Here is a 16,963-nt window from a genome sequence, read left to right as displayed (position 1 = left end):
TTAAAAGCTGTACAACGACACTAGAACACCAGGAAGAGTTAAAACCAAAAAGTTTTAATAAATATTTAAAAACCTAGCTTTCGTTGAATATCTATCAACGTCATCAGGGTGTATGTTGGTTAGTGGGAGGGCCCCTTTATAGATGAAGTAATGTTGACGCCCCGACTCATGGATCTTGTTACTGGGCCTAGCCGGCCAACATGTAAATGTAAATGTTCGTTTGTTCAAAATCTTAAATCTCCGAAAGTTCTACACCGATTGCTTTGAAATTTTGACACAACGTTGCATTCGAATACGCGCATGTTTTTATATACCTACTATTATATAAATGTCACACCTGTGACACAAACGTGAGCTTTCTCTTTTCTTTCTTTTCCATTTAACCAGACTGAGCCACAGCAACGCGTGGCCGGGTACAGCTAGTATATAAATAAAAATGTAAATGTTCATTTGTTCAAAATCTTAAATCTCTGAAAGTTCTTCACCGATTGCTTTGAAATTTTGACACAACGTTGCATTCGAATACGCACGTGTTTTTATATACTTACTATTATATTATATAGATGTCACACCTGTGACAGGTAAAAACATGCTTTTTTTGAAAAACAGCGCCATCTGTTGGACGTAAATTTAACCAGACTGAGCCACAGCAACGCGTGGCCGGGTACAGCTAGTGTGTGTGTGTGTGTGTATATATATATATATATATATATATATATATATATATATATATATATATATATATATATCCAAATTTCTTTTCTGACAAAGAGTTAAAGAATTAAATTGGGAGACTAAGATGGCCATTTCTAGCTTGTTCTGCTTTCATCAGTTAGCCATACCCTTTATGGGATTCGAACCTGGGCAGTTTACATACTAGGCAGTGATTCAACCACCAAGCCACAGGCTCTCCTCCCCTCTTTGCCAGCAGAATCCAGGGAGTATATACAGGAAGTTTTTCCAGACAGACTGGTCTGATTGAGAACACCTGGACATTTTTAACTGCTATACTGCAGTTTTTACTTTTACAATAGCTGCATGGTAAAAGATATTGTAAAAGTAAAAACTGCAGTATAGCAGTTAAAAATGTCCAGGTGTTCTCAATCAGACCAGTCTGTCTGGAAAAACTTCCTGTATATATATATATCTTCAGGGTTAAAAAGCCAGTTAAAGGAATGATTTAAATAATGTTCGTTAGCATTTGTGCTCGGTTCTTGGAGCAAGTCCTTAGTCTTGTCTGGTTGGTCTGCATTTCAATCGTTTTTATGGTGTTTGCATCCTGTTTGACTCTATTATTTATTTTGACTCTTTTGCTAACTGTCTCAGTGCCTTTCTCTCTGTTATCTGTCTTGGTGTTTCTAGCGCTGACCAAACTCTGTTGCTCTGTCTGTTGGTGGCAGTTATAGTCCTCACTTGAGGCAGATTCTCTGCATTCCATTCCTGGTTTCAGGACAGATCCGACGAGAAGGAGTTACCACGTTCGTCGTAACCTATTGAGAATGTTATAGTCAGTCACCCTCAACCTCTTTCTGGCACGGTCGTCTTCGTTCTTCCATCCAGGGGGTTTATTGAGGAGGTGTCGGAAGACATGCAAGTCTCCTGTTTGGTGGTCTTTTAACCCTTTATCATCTTCTCGAGTTCATCTATGTCGGTTAAGTTGTTTATGGTGAGTGGAGTGATGATTCTTGTTCCATTTTCTCAGTGCTTGCTGTGTGGGGCAAAAATCCACATGGCGATTAATGGAGTTGTTATCTGAAAACCAGGCTTCTTTTAATAGTCTGCCCCCTTTTTTGGTATCGCTAGATATGATCTGTGTGTTATTAAAGTCGAATTGGTGCCCATATTCCGCCATGTGTGTCCATATTTGGGAGTGTTGTTCACCCCTTTTTATGGCCAATTTATGTTCGTGGATACGGGTTTTCAATCGTTTAGATGTCTCACCCACATAGTTGCTTTGACAGTTGTTGCAGTCAATTTTGTAAATCACCTCAGATCTTTCCATCGTGGGAAGTGGGTCCTTGGGGTGCATAACTTTGGAACGTAGAGTTTGGTTGGGTTTATGGGCCACTTTTATGTTGTAGAGGGCTAGAAGCCTGGCAGTTGCCTCGGAGACGTTATTTATATATGGTAAGGAGATGCGTGTCTTATGTGTTGGTGGTTCTTCTCTCTGTGGATTGTTATGGGGTCTGAGTGTCGTAATATGTCGTTTTATAAATTTTATGGGATATCCATTTTGTAAGCAGATCTGGAATAAATGTTTCTTCTCCTCCGTTTGGGACTTGACCGTGTTGCAGTGGGAGTCTATGCATTTGAATAATGTTTTAATGCAGCTAATCTTGTGGGCCACTGGATGGTTGCTCCTGTAGTGGAGGATCCTGTCCGTATGGGTGGGCTTACGGTAAACTTTGGTGTGTAATGATCCATCTGGTTGGCGGTGGATTAGTACATCCAAAAAGGCTAAAAAATCTTGTTTTTCCTCCTCCACTGTGAATTTTATATCAGGGTAATTTGAGTTCAGTATTTCCACAAAATCAGGTACATGTTGTCTTTTGATAACCGCAAATGTGTCATCTACATACCGAACCCAAAACTTGGGTTGGTATAGGGTCATAGCTTTATGTTCTAGCTGTTGGAGTACTGTCTCAGCTATAATGCCGGAAATGGGGAACCCATGGGTGTGCCTTTAATCTGTTCGTAAATGATACCCTGAAACGTAAAGTAAGTTGTAAGGCATATCTTTATCAGTTTCATAAGATCTTCTGTTTGTAGGGAGTCTTGGAAATGATCTCCCTTTTTACTTGTCAATTGATCCCTTAGGATAGAGATGGCTAAGTCCTGAGGGATGGAGGTGAAGAGTGAGGTGACATCAAATGATACCATCACTTCATCAGCCTCTACCCTGAGTGTCTTGATTTTACTCAGGAAATCTTCTGCTAATTTGACTGTAGTGGGGCTGTCATTCGTCAGGTGGCAAATGCGTTCACTAAGTTGTTTAAAGGCAGTGAAAAACATTTTGTTTTGATAATATCCCTTTTCATATTTCTTGAAAATGAATAAAACATTCCTTTCAAAATTTTATATTACAGTTCCTACCCAATCTCACAACAGTTGATATGTTTTACTATTGCTTAATGCTACCTGCAGCGAAAGGTGTCCAATCTATGAATATGCCATTTTAAATTCATTTCTGAGATAGCTATACGTAATATGGATGATACACCTCTTAAATACAGCAGTGCCTCAGCAGTGAAATGTTTATTTCTAGATGTCATAGGAACTTTTTGCTTTCATAAAGAAAAACATATGGAATATCTGATAGTCTTGTGATAATAATCTCTGTTCTTTGTTGACAGATGGAAAGGTTGAGGTTACAAAAGAAGGAGTAAAGCTGTGTACTATGGGGCCTGGGAAAGTGTTTGGAGAACTGGCTATCCTATACAACTGCACCCGGACAGCTACCGTCAAAAGTAAGATTATTTGAAATATTTAATATTTAATCCCAAAGAATTGTTGACAAACCCTGATAAGTCAGTCCAGATATCTTTCAGTTATTTATCAGTGTTCTTATCTTTGAAAAGAAACAAGAGGTTTTATACAGTTTGTCATTCATGGGTTTTTTTCCCCTTTCAACCTTGTAAACAGCATATGAGGATTGTACTGTATAAATTAATGCTTTGCATGTCAGACTTATTTATTTGCTCATTAATTCAATTTATATGGCTGTTAGATGATTCTGAATGGATAACATAAGTTTAAAACACCAAATACAAAGGAAAGTGATAAAATAATAAATCATAACAAAATAAAACATACTGTATTGGAAATTAGAATACTATTTGTATAGTTACAGCAGGCTAGCACTTAAGTGAAGAAGTTTTTAGGTCTTTTTAAAGGCCAGCAGGTTTGAGGCCAATCAAATTTCAAACAATATTTAATAGAATATAATTTAGACTAGGTATATTCTGTTGCATAGTTCAAGATCACCTAATAAATTTTCCATGCTTCTATTGTCTCAAAAACTTCCACCGCTAAAATAGTTGTTTTCTATACAGAATAGGACAAATAGGAAAATAAAACAGGTTTATGGTGGTAGATGAAATCAAGGAGCTTAGTAGAAAACAGAAGCTTAAGTGCAGTTGGAATTGTTGATTAGCTTGTCATTTCTTATATCACCTTCACTTTATTAGCCCATTCTTTTTCTTATACTTAGGGCAAACAATCTTTCCAGCAACTGTTCACATTTATTGTCTGTTATTGTTCCATATGTAGTATTTCTGACACCAAGTGCCTTCATGCTTGGTGTTTTCTTTAGGATGTTTTCCTGTGCATAATTTTAGAAGCACACTATTCTTTCCTTATCAAAGTGGTGAGATCAGAAATAGTATTTTCTTGAAAATGAAAAATTCTGGAATGAAAATAGGCAGTTTTTAATTTGTAACCTTCCCCACTCCCTGCCTTGTGGGGATTTTAAACCATTATTTGTCTTCTACTGTAAGCAGCGCCTTCGTGTGTAATGTGGTTTGGAATGTTAACAGGTGACTTCAGTGTAATTTCTCCTGCTCATTAATGCATAAATAAGAGAATGATAGTCATGATTGTAATTAGTTTTATTTCCTTTCCAAAGTGCTTTGACAGGGAAGGTCACTTAGTTAGCACTTGGAGCAGTTTCAGCAAAATCTAGATGAAGAAACTCAGTTCTTTGAAGTACTGACTGCTATTTAAGAAGGATTATTGACTCATAAATTTCAGTTATTACTGTTAGTTCTGAAGCTCTGATTGGAACATCTGCTTGTACTTCTGTCCGCATGATAATTCAATTTACTTGTTGGAGCTCTGGAAAGACAGATGTTGGGAGGAGTGATAATAGTATAAAAATAAGGATAATATGAAGTGTTCACTTTTAAAAAGAAAAGTTGAATACACAGTACTTGAAAAAGAGCATTAGTTCTGATGGTTCCCTTTCCCTCCTTAAGGCTTATTTAAGCCTTTGCTAGAATAGAGTAGAGTAGAGTAGAGTAGAGTAGAGTAGAGTAGAGTAGAGTAGAGTAGAGTAGAGTAGAGTAGAGTAGAGTAGAGTAGAGCTGAGAGGTCTTCTAGTCCAGCCCCCAGCTCAAGCAGGAGAACCTATACCATCTCAGACAGGTGAATGTCCAGTCTCTCCTTAAAAATTTGCAGTGATGGAGCACCCACGATTTCTGGGGGTAAGCGGTTCCACTGGTTGATTGTCCACGCTGTCAGGAAGTTTCTCCTTAATTCCAGGTTGCTTCTCTCTTTGATCAGTTTCCAACCATTGTTTCTCGTCCTCCCCAATTTGTGAAGAACTAATTCTTTTTCAGTTGGAGGTTTTAGCTTTGGCGTATGCAGTTCAGTAATCATGAAAACATTATATCATGATCCAAAAGTATGCGCATAAAAACAGCCTTATATAAAACACTTTAAACAAGAGAACACTAAATAGCACCCAAAAAAAAAATCACCTCGGAAATTATCATCTCAGTATGTCAAACTAAATGAGTTTCAAAGCCCTTTTAAACCCTACAATTAATGGAGTTAAATTTATATGTCTGAGCAGATATTTCTAGAAAATTCTATATTAGTGACCGTTCCATCTCGAACATTGACATTTTGGGTTCAGTTGTCATAAGTCAAGACTACTTGTACTATATATGAAATAGTATATATTTCTCTTTCATTTGGGCTAAGGATGATGACCCTAGTTTACATCTCTACATTTCATCCTACTTTTAATTCTTAATTTTTTGTTGGAATTTTTTTTCCAAAGACATTTTCAAACCAGTTGGATGTGGATGTGTTTGTTCTGTGATAATATTATATAATTTGGAGATAAGTCAAAAATTTTAGATGGCTCTAAAAGATTCAATGCCAGTTCTTCAAAGTTATGAGCCTTTTATTTCTAAATTAGGAAGATGGGATCTAAAACTGTAATTGAAATAGCCAAGCACATTTTGAACAAGTTAAAACTCATTAATTCTGAACTCTAAATTAATTGTGGAATGATAGAAATCATTTAGTCTGTATAATTTCTGATGAACCTTTGGTTTATAAAATGTAGTAACAGATATACTGTAGGGAATTTAGCCTGGGTAAAAATAGAAATAAAAGGAGAGAAAAAAAGAGAGATAAACAGATTTTGAAATTAGCACTCCAAAAAGGATTGTTATAAGTTTTAAATCTTTAAACAGTGTCTGGTAGGAATGAGGAGTGTTGCGTATTTAAGAGTAGTCTTCTGACTTTTCTCAGCTTTGCCAATAGACCAGACAGAAACATGTCAAGACACATGTTTCTTAAGTTCAGTTTTGTTCATTAAGAGGCTTCCGATAAGCTGTTTACATCTAATAGCTTGGCCTAGAGTGTTAGTGGGCTCCCAAATCCCCAGAGGGCCCACACCAGTCTATCTGGCCTTTAGGCAATCCCTCCGCCCTATACAAGCAGACTTCTCTCATTTTTTACTATGTTTGCCATGGCCCCATTCCTTCTGTGTGCTCAGTTGCCTCTTATCTGATTGTTATATAGTCAGTGGCTCTTTTTTCTGCCTCCTAAGATCATTCCCACATCACCATTACAGATGCCTTCATCTCACAACTGCCAAATTTCCTAGAGATGTAGGTCAGCAGTATCTCAGTACTATAATAAGGTCTGAATCACCAAGGTCCAGATAATCTGCTTTCTCCAAGGCCCTTGGGAACTGCAAGCTGATCATATTCTCTACAACTTTCCCTAAAAAGGGAAGATTGGGAATTCAATGGAAATTGTGCTGCTCTTTTGAGTCCAGCCAATGTGTTGATAAGTATATAAGTTCTGGGAGGATCAAAGGAGAAGTACAGTATGCAAAGTAGATTAAAATGAGTATAATTTTTCATGGCAGACTTTTTAAAAAATACTCAAAGCAGTGCAGAATTGGAACAAAACCTGAGTCTGAAAAATGAGAAGCTGTGTGAAACTAAACTTGAGAGATGTAATTTTGCTTAGGTTGGGATGCATGACCTTGGCACGTCTTTATCTCAAATCCTAGTCAGTTGACAACGATTGGTTGCATTTCTCATGCTTTGGTCAACATTGCCCAAACCTGATTGCAATGACATTTACAATGGGAGCAATCTAAATTTTGCCCCAGAGGTATTCATTGACTGAACTTTGATTTTTAAAGGCCAATGCATACAAGGAATGTTTTTACTTTTGGCATTCTGCACTTTGGAAAACACACTGATGTTTCAAATCATATCTTTCCTGCTGACACATCTGTAGAACATGGAAACTTCTTTGATATTGTTGGCTTTGCATGCTTTCCCTTTCTGACCTTCTTTGGTGGATCAAATAGTGGCATTTGTCAATTTTGTTCCTTTGCGCCGTTTCCTACCCTCACCAAATAAATGGAATGCCAAAAAAACATGCTTGTTTGTAGAAAGCACTACCATTGTGAATTTCAGCAATTAGTTTCTTTTTTTACACTTTATATCTCCATTTATTCTTATTTAATTACTAGTCACTAAGTCGGATGAAGGAGCTGATGCATAAAAATACCATTTTGATAGATATTAGTTTCTTGTTAGCAGTAAATAGATATACTATTAGGAAGAGGCTCCAGTGTTATCAGAACTATTAATCAAGTCAAATACAGCAAGACTTATACACAAAGATTAGGATGGATATATATATCTTAAGCTATTTATCTCTGAATATCAATTTCATGGCTTTGCCTTAACCAGTGGGAAATACAGAATTTATTTTACTTTTTATTATATATTTCTAGACATACTGAAATTGCTGTGCCACTTATATCATTTAAAGTTAGTGAGTCATGCCCACTTATTGAAGTTACTCATTTCTATTTCTTTTCCTTTCTAATTTTTTATTTCCCAACAGATAACTCAGCAATTTGTGACCAGTGTCTATGACAATCCTTATTAAGTTGTTCAGAGAGGCAACTGTCTCTGTAAGATGTTCATAAAATAGTTACTTCTATGGAAACCTCTTCTGAGATCTGAAAATCTTCAGCATATGTTTTTCTGTAAATTTAGGCACTGGAATGTGGTATGTTTTACAAATTTTTTCATGCTTGTCTTTCAGACACACAGAAAATGGTTGTGTTCCTGTGCAATGCAAGTTTTTCTACAATGCAGTTCTTCCTTTCCATCACCTTGCTTTCATCCAAAAGCCATATATCAGAGGTCCCCAACCTTTTGGGCACCAGGGACCAATTCCATGGGGAGAGGATTTTCCACGGACCTGAGGGTGCATGGTTTTGTGTGCTGCCTGCATCTTGCAGATGGGGCTTTGCTTGTTTGTGCAGACCAGTTGCTGGCATGCCGCAGCCCGGTACTAGTCTGTGGACTGGGAGTTGGGGACCTCTGCCATATATGATGGTGCCTACTTTCCTATCTCAACTGTCTGGCTCTCAACATCTTGGGCCTCTTATTTTTGGAGAAGTTTACATTCTCCAATTCACTGCCTTCCTACGTTTGCTTTTATTGTTCAGCTGTTCTACTGGTTTCTAATTTAACATGAACTTATTTTGGATCCAGGTATGAGGAGAATGGACAAGTGGGAAGGAGAGTAGCTTATCAAGTGATATCTGCACTCTTGGATTTGATACATCTCAGATGGCATTTTTTTTTAACTCGGACCCAAAGGTTACAGATAGTCCTTGACTTACGATCGCATTTGGGACCAGAATTTCAGTTGTAAACTGTGTCCATCTTGCGACTGCACCTCATATGACCAGTTCTGGTTTTATTACTGTTTTTACGAAGGTTGTTAATTGAATTGCAGAGTTGAATGGGCTTTTTTTTTTTTTTTTTGCTACACCGTTAAAAAATGCTGGAAACTGACAAAAAACATTGCAAGCCACAACCATGTGACTGTGGGATACCGCAACCAGTCAGAAATGCTCAAAATTATGTCATGTGATCAGAGAGGGAATGTGACATTTTATGATGACAAGAAGGAACATTCGTCATAAGACAATCATAAGTAAGACAAGGACTATCTGTAAAACATTTGCTTTTGAGTTTCAGCCCTACTACTCCAGTAGACCTCACCCTAATCACCCTAATTCTCTCTTTATGAAAAACACAGTCACTCTGCTATTTCCATTTTCATACAGTCCTGCCAATTGTTTCCACTGCTTTATGGAATACTATGTAATTTTTTTCTTCCTTCCTTCTTCAAGAATGAAATATTACTGCTCCTTTAAGGCTGAAGACCCAACTTATCACCTTACACATGCAGTCTATAGACTGCAAATGGGTTCTACTTTTTCCTGCAGGTTTCATTTTGTGGGGAAAAAAGAAAAACTTTCTCTCCTTTCCACTTTCTAATCTAATATAAACACAGGCATAGCAAAAATTACCCTTGAGTTGCAAGCAGCTTTTATTTCTTCTGTGGCTCTACTTAAATAGTGTCAATTGTTACTTTATCATTCAAGTGTCTATAACTACAATAACTATTAGACCTATTATCTCTTTCCTGGACTAAAGGAACTGTGCACAATAGGCTGCAAATAGCTTCTCCTTTTGGATGCTGTTAAATCCACGGGTTAAAAGCATTGTGAGGAAACGAATGGTGTAACAGCAAGTCTTCTTTATTGATTACTCCAACACAACAGCAACAGAAAAACTGGCGCGCAGGCCTTTTATAGCGTCCTTGCAAAGGCCAGCGTCAGCCAATGAATGCAAGGCTGTTTTCGCACCTTGCGCGCAAGGCTGGAGACAGCCAGTCTGATCCCGGGCAGCCTTGTGGTTTGCCCGGGACCCTTTGCAACATTTCTGAGCCTGCTGAATGATTCAGCAGGCCCAGGACATAACACCCCTCCCCCTAGATAAAACAATAAGTACCCTTATCATTATAGCAGCATACATACATGTGTTCAATTGGCAGGTTGTTGTTGTTGTTATACATCTTGCCTGCACACAGGCAGACCACTCATCCATTGTTTAATATGTACAAGAATATAATCACAATGCTTAATACCTTGAGGTATAGCACCCCTTTGTTTGAGTGTTTGCTCTGCAATTTGAAGAACTAGTAATATTCCCTTGTGCTAGACAGAAACCTCACATAGTCTTTAAGATGTTTAGGTGGACCCTTGGCCCCTGTGACCTTTTTATGGCCGGTGTCTGTGCCTGGCCTGCCAGCTTGCCTGCCAGGCTAGGCAGACCAGGACTTTGATGCCCCAAAGACCCAGGTGACCCACCCAGCTGCTGACTGGCTGGATCATCTAAATCCAAGCCAGGGTTCCTTGGGGGGGGTGGAATTCCCCAAGTCCAGTGGTGGGGTGGAATTCGCCAAGTCCACAATGGACTCCTCTTGGGAGCACTGTCCCTCGAGCCCAAGACCAGCAGCTGGAGTCGCTTGAGTGGCTGATGTGCCCCAATAACCCATGGCCCCCGTGTATGTGCTGGAGGTGCCAGAGTCAGGAGCCGCCTGCATGGCAAACCCCCTTTCTGGAGACTCCCTGTCTGGAGCAATAGCTGAAATGTGCGAATGCCCCCTTCCTGCCACAGGAACATGTGCGGCAGCATGTGAAGAACCACTAGAGTGGGGAGACTGTGGTCCAGAATTGTGATTATGGTCCTCCTCCCCCCCCGAGAGCAGAGCCAGGAGTGGAAGTGTTGCTGGGAAGCCTCCAGCACAGTTGGTCTATGTGACATCGGATGATGCGCCCATCGTCCAAGGCCACTTCTTATGACAGCGGCCCAGAGACCTTGCATACCACTGCTGTGACCCAGAGATGTCCAGATCCATAGTTCCTTGCCCAGACCGGATCACCCACCTGTAGTCTCCTAGGTGCCCGCGGCTGTGACACTTGTGAAGCCACCTGGTCTGGGTGCAACCTATCCAGTTTCGTGATGAGGCGGCGACCCCAGCAGAGTTCTGGGCTCTTTCCTGTGGCTGTGCAAGGTGTGGTGCGTTGTGAAAGAAGGAAATCAGCTAACCTGTGATGCCAGCTGCCATAAGTAATTCTCTTGAGAGCATCTTTGGTAGTGCGCACCATCCTCTCTGCCTGGCTGTTGGAAGATGGATGAAATGGTGCTAAAGTTGCATGCCGGATTAAGTTGGCCTGTAGAAAAGCCTGGAACTCAGAAGAAGTAAATTGGGGGCCATTGTCTGAGACCAGGACATCTGGAAGCCCATGGTAGGCAAAGATTCCTCTCAACACCTGGATGGTCCTAGCAGTAGTAGTGGAGGAAACAGGTACAACCTCTAGCCACTGAGAATGGCTGTCAATGAGGACAAGGAAGAATTGCCCCTGAAAGGGCCCAGCGTAATCTATATGTACCCTTGACCAAGGGGCTTTTGTCTCCTCCCACCTGTGTACAGGGGCCTGAGGCATTTCAGGCCTTGACTGTTGGCACATTTGGCACCCGTGAACCTGGGCCTCGATGGTTTTATCGATCCCAGGCCACCAGAGATGGCTGCACGCAAGCGCTTTCATCCGGACTATACCCGGATGTCTCTCATGCAGAGAGATCAAGACTCTAGTCCTCAATGAGGCTGGGAAGACTACCCTGCTACCCCATAACAGGCACCCTTTGAATGTGGAAAGCTCATTTCTTCCTTTGCCAGAAGCTTTGAAACTCAGTATCTGGACACGTGTCAGGCCATCCTGACAACACCCATGTCAGCACGTGTATAAACGTGTGATCAGTGGCAGTTTCTGCAGCCACGTCCCTAGCATTGAGGCAACTCCTGAATAGAGAGAATGTTAATAGCAGGAGCAGGGTCTGCCTCTATCTGTTTTAGAGGTAATCTGCTGAGGCCATCTGCATGGCCCATTTCATTCCCAGGTTTGTGAATCAAAGTGTAATCATATGCTGACAGGAAAATTGACCATCTCAGCATTCTAGGATATATTATGTGAGGGGTCTGCTTGTTTGTGGTAAACAAACCCAGCAGAGGCTTATGGTCTGTATACACCGTGAAGTGGCGGCCATATAAGAAATCATGAAATTTCTTTATGCCAGCCACTATGGCCAAGGCTTCTCTGTCAATCTGAGCATAATTGCGCTCTGTAGATGACAGAGTCCTTGAATAGTAGGCCGCAGGGACTTGGGTCCCATCAGCCTTCAGGTGGCTAAGTACTGCTCCCACCCCACGAGGGGATGCATCATATGCGATGCATACAGGCACTTTCTCATTAAAATGTGCTAATACAGCATTTGAAGAGAGCAAGGCCTTAACCTCATTGAAACTCCTTTCATGGATCTTTGTCCACTGCCATGGAGCCTGTTTATCCAAGAGCCGGTGTAACGGCTCAGCCACTGCAGCCTTGTATGGAAGGAATGCATGATAAAAATTTAGGAGTCCCAGAAAAGCCTGAAGTTCACTTTTGGACTGGGGACAGGGCCTGCTGAATTGCTTGGAGCTTGGATTCAGCAGGGTAGATGCCTTGAGCATCAATTCTGAAGCCTAAGAATTCAGTGGAAGTGACTCCAATTTTATATTTATCTTGCTTCAGTTTCAGACCCACTTGGCGGAAATGAAGCAAGACAGCCCTTAATCTTTCAGCTAAGTTTAGAGATGACTCTCCAGCAATGGGGACATCATCGAAGTAGGGACAGACCCCAGGAATACCACAGAGCGTGCGCTCCATTACACTTTGGAAGATGCCAGGGGCTACATTAACCCCAAACTGCAGTCTTTTGACCTTAAAGGCTCCCAGGTGTGTTACAATTGTTTGAGCCTCAGCTTTTGCCTCATCAACAGGTAACTGCTGGTAGGCATGTGCCAAATCAAGTTTTGCAAAAAATTTTCCCCCCTTGAGGGAGGCCAGAATGTGGCTTACCACAGGCACTGGATATGCATGCTGTTGCAGCGCTTTGTTCAATGTACATTTATAGTCTGCGCAAATTCGGACTTCTCCATTAGCCTTTAGAGGCGTTACAATGGGGGTTTCCCATGGGCTAGAGTCCACAGGTTCTAAGATGCCCTGCTGGAGCAGCTTGTCCAGCTCTGCATCAATTTTGCTTTTGAGAGCAAAAGGCACCCTTCTAGGCTTAATCCTAATAGGTGTGATAGCTGGGTTTAAGTGTAGGGCAATGGGAGGCCCCTTGTAAGAACCAAGCTCTGTGCTAAACACATCAGCAAACTCCTTGCAGACTTCTGCAAGGCCTAACATTTGCAGGCTGTGATGCCCAGTCACTTGGATCCCAAGGGCCTCGAACCAATCGAGTCCAATGAGATTTGTGCGATCACCCCCAACTACCACCACATCTAGTAGGCCTTCAAAAGCCTTACGCTGAACCTTGAGCGTAGCCTCCCCCTTCACACTGACTCTAAAATTCTGGAAGTCAGTGAGAATTAAGTTTGATGGCCTGAGTTTGACTCGAAGGCCACTACTGCTGCAAATCCTTTTGAAGGTGTCATTGGAAATAATCGATAGAGCGGACTCTGTGTCCAACTCCATCGACAAAGGAACCCCCTGCAACTTCACGTCAATGTGAAACTTTTTTTTTAACTGGCTTATGTGTTCCTGTCCTTAAAATGCTCCTGCGCGATGCGTAGAAACCCACCCTGTGTTGGCTGGAGACCTTGGTACCTTTCTGAAGCAATTCTCCCCTAAGCTGGACCTTCTGGCGACCCAAACAGACGGAGGCAATGTGGCCTTGCCTGCCACATGCCTGGCAAATGGCGGAGCGGAATCTGCAGTCAGCACGCTTGTGGCGTCCTCCACACCCGAAACACTGAGGAGATGCTGGGGCCTTGTCTGGACACTCCTTCGGCCTTCTCTCCGCTGACTGGTGCAGCCTATCCACCTCCTCTTCAGGATCCTGGTCTGGATCTTCTCGAGCGACCTCTTGATGGACGGTAACGATGGCTGGAGGATTTCTGGCGAGCTGCAAGGCCTTTACAGCGCCGCCCGCTGCTTCTTCAGCTGCAACCTCTCTCAAGGCATCTTGGAACGAAACATCTTCCTTGGCGAAGATCTTCTGCTGCAGCTCACGACTTCTTAGGCCACAGACGAAACGGTCCCACAGCCTCTCTTCCAGATCCTTGAATTCACAAGGCCTCTCTGCTTGCCTTAAGGCAGCAATAAAGTCTGCAGCAGACTCACCAGGCCTCTGGTCCCTCTGCTCGAACGCGTGTTGCCAAGCAATCACTGAAAGTTTAGGTTGGAAATGTTCTTTCAGCATCTTCTTTAAATCTGCATAAGACACTGACTCCAAAAGCGCCGGGGCCACCAGATTTTCTGCTATTTCAAATGTTTCTTGTCCACACACACACAGCAGGGTAGCTGCTTTAAGGCTGTCTTCTCTTATCTGATTAACCCTGAAGTAATTCTCCACCCGCGCCACACACGAGTTCCAGCGTTCTGGGTGGGAAATATCAAAGTCTGACAACCGGCCTATCTTAGACATCTTAGCCTTCTGCAACCCTTGTCAACGCCTTTGCTGCAAACCTCTTTTTTGCTGGGAAGGGGTCCTTCTGCCGAGCTCACCTCCAGCAATGCTTTACTAGCAGGTAGAGTCGCGATGCTGGACGCTGAACTTTCCCAGGGCTTCAGGACTTCCCTGGTGAGTCCTATCTTCTTCTGTTGGTAATCTTGTTTGCAGCGATCCCACCTTCGTCACCACTGTTAAATCCGCGGGTTAAAAGCATTGCGAGGAAACAAATGGTGTAACAGCAAGTCTTCTTTATTGATTACTCCAACACAACAGCAACAGAAAAACTGGCGTGCAGGCCTTTTATAGTGTCCTTGCAAAGGCCAGCTGGAGACAGCCAGTCTGGTCCCGGGCAGCCTTGTGGTTTGCCTGGAACCCTTTGCAACATTTCTGAGCTGCTGAATGATTCAGCAGGCCCAGGACATAACAGGTGCCCTTAAGTGATCAGCATTTAGTCCCTGGGAATTTTAATTCACTAGATGAATGTAACTATTTTTTTTGTTGACAAGTGACTGAGTGCCTTTTTGAAAGGTGAACAGGATAATAGTTTATATTTCAGTACAAGTCTGTGTAAAAATATCAAGAGAGGGTCGTAAGAATAGAACTGTAAACGTTTTCCATTAGTAGTGATTTCCAGGCAAACACACGAATATCCTTTTTCATTTATTCCAGCTTTATAACTGTAGAACATTAGATTTGTTATAATCTAGAAAAATTAAACATACTGATATGATGTGATGAATTAAAATTCCTCAGTTAAAATGAATCTTAGTTCTTCACTTCAAAGATTTTCTTATGCAATTTAATATTTATCTTGTCTGCCTTTTTCTATTATTTTGCTCAATAAGTATCTAAAGGTATTATCAGTAATAAGTACACTATATTCTCACACAACCTCACCTCTTAAAAATGACATTTTCAAAAAAAAAGTAACTATGACCATTTTTCTTCTCACATTAAAGCCATGCATTTTACAGGAAAGTTAAAAAAAAACTATTTTAAATTGATAGGTGATGATATTATTAAAGGCAATATATTTATTTACAGAACTCTGCTCTGAACTGGTAAAGGTTTTGAACTTATTTACTTCACTATAGTAAAGTGCTTACAGTAAAGAAGAGAAGTTATATGAAAGAATGAGCAGGTTAACAGATGGGAATTTAAAAATGTGTTGAACATCTGGGCTGATCATTTACAAATTATAGTTAATAAATTATTGACTGTGATAGCATGGGGATTAAATTTAGACTGGAGTTCATGAAAATCAGTGGGAATGATTGTGAATGAAAGGGAATAGTAGTAATACTATTTAAGTAGGTATTTATAACTAAGTGCAATAGTATAAAAATAGCAATTATACTATGTCATACTACAATCAGTTCTAAAAGCATAATATAAAATAAGGAATTTCTAGTGCAGTCTTTGTCATTTGCGGTCCTGTGGAAGTCTAAGGTCTTGTGAGAGAGTTTCATGAGAAATTGTGATTAAAAAAAACAAGCACACTCTTTTAATTTAATGTGTTAGGCAATGGCAGCATTCAGGTGGGGATTTTTACACACCGCAAATCAGTTGTTGGCTGCCACTTTTCTTTTGCTATAATTATTGTAAAATGAGGATTGGGTAGTTTAGAAATAAACTGTACTCTGATATTTTTTTGTTATTTTTTGTTTTTGTTATTTTTTTCCTGAGACTTCAAAATTATTTCAAGGGTTCCTACAGAGTAAAGAGGTTGAGAAAAGGTGCTGTAGTATCTGTGAGTCGAAATGGGAAAACACATGCATTTTAGTGCTTTTTTAAAAAAAAAAAATTTAAATGATCTAACGGTAAGCATAATTGCAGGGCTCCAGACATGAAAAAGATGTCAACCACAACTTGGCTGTTTTCATCTGTGGGAAATCCAATAAACTGTGTACAGTTCAAGATCTTTCAAATAGCTGGCATTAGCCAGATACAAGGCACCTGCAATTTTAATGGCAACTTTCCTGAATGCCCAGCCAGCGTACAGTAATGATTGATGATGAAAAGAGGTAGGGGTAAAATAAAGAGATAACAAGAACACAACCCAAAGTGCAGAGTGAGGAGTCAGATAACTTGGAACGTAGCCTACTACAATAATCTAAGCCAGGGGTGTCAAACTGCCGGCCCATGGGCCGGATGTGTCATGCCAAAATTGCACACACCCCATTGCCGGCAATGGAAAAAAAGTCACGATACGTCGCAACATGTCACGTGATGTTGCGAGTTTGACACCCCTGATCTAAGGACAATATCCCTGCTTTGACATTTTGGTAGTGAGGAATCAATGGAACTTGAGACTATTCATTTAATTACAAGGTATTAACAGTTGGGGGACGGTTATTGAAAGTGTTATTCTTGTTTCATAAGCTGTTATTGGAAACCATCTGCTTCCACTTTTCTGAACTTTTTCAATCACTTTCTGAAAGTTTTCAGAAGGGGCGTTGTCTTACCTGAACGCCGTTTCTCAGCACGGAGATGGATAATCCACGATAGGGTTAACTTAATCCTCCTGCCCAATCAGATCAAGTCAGCCAAACTTGCCA

The 16,963-nt window shown here is 40.9% G+C and overlaps 1 protein-coding gene across 1 annotated transcript in view; it reads left to right on the top strand.

Moving 5' to 3' along the window:
- LOC107291096 (cGMP-dependent protein kinase 1-like) overlaps positions 1-16,963 on the top strand; it is a gene marked incomplete at its 3' end in the record, with an annotated part of 809,166 nt that overhangs the window by 521,844 nt on the left and 270,359 nt on the right. The window contains exon 3 of the mRNA XM_015820058.1: positions 3,354-3,467. Coding sequence (XP_015675544.1) covers positions 3,354-3,467 — 114 coding nt within the window. The remainder of the gene's footprint in view (positions 1-3,353; positions 3,468-16,963) is intronic.

Source organism: Protobothrops mucrosquamatus, unplaced genomic scaffold (genome assembly GCF_001527695.2).
Source record: "Protobothrops mucrosquamatus isolate PMUCROS unplaced genomic scaffold, P.Mucros_1.0 scaffold1048, whole genome shotgun sequence".
Lineage (NCBI taxonomy): Eukaryota > Metazoa > Chordata > Lepidosauria > Squamata > Viperidae > Protobothrops > Protobothrops mucrosquamatus.
This window is presented reverse-complemented; position numbering and strand designations above follow the sequence as displayed.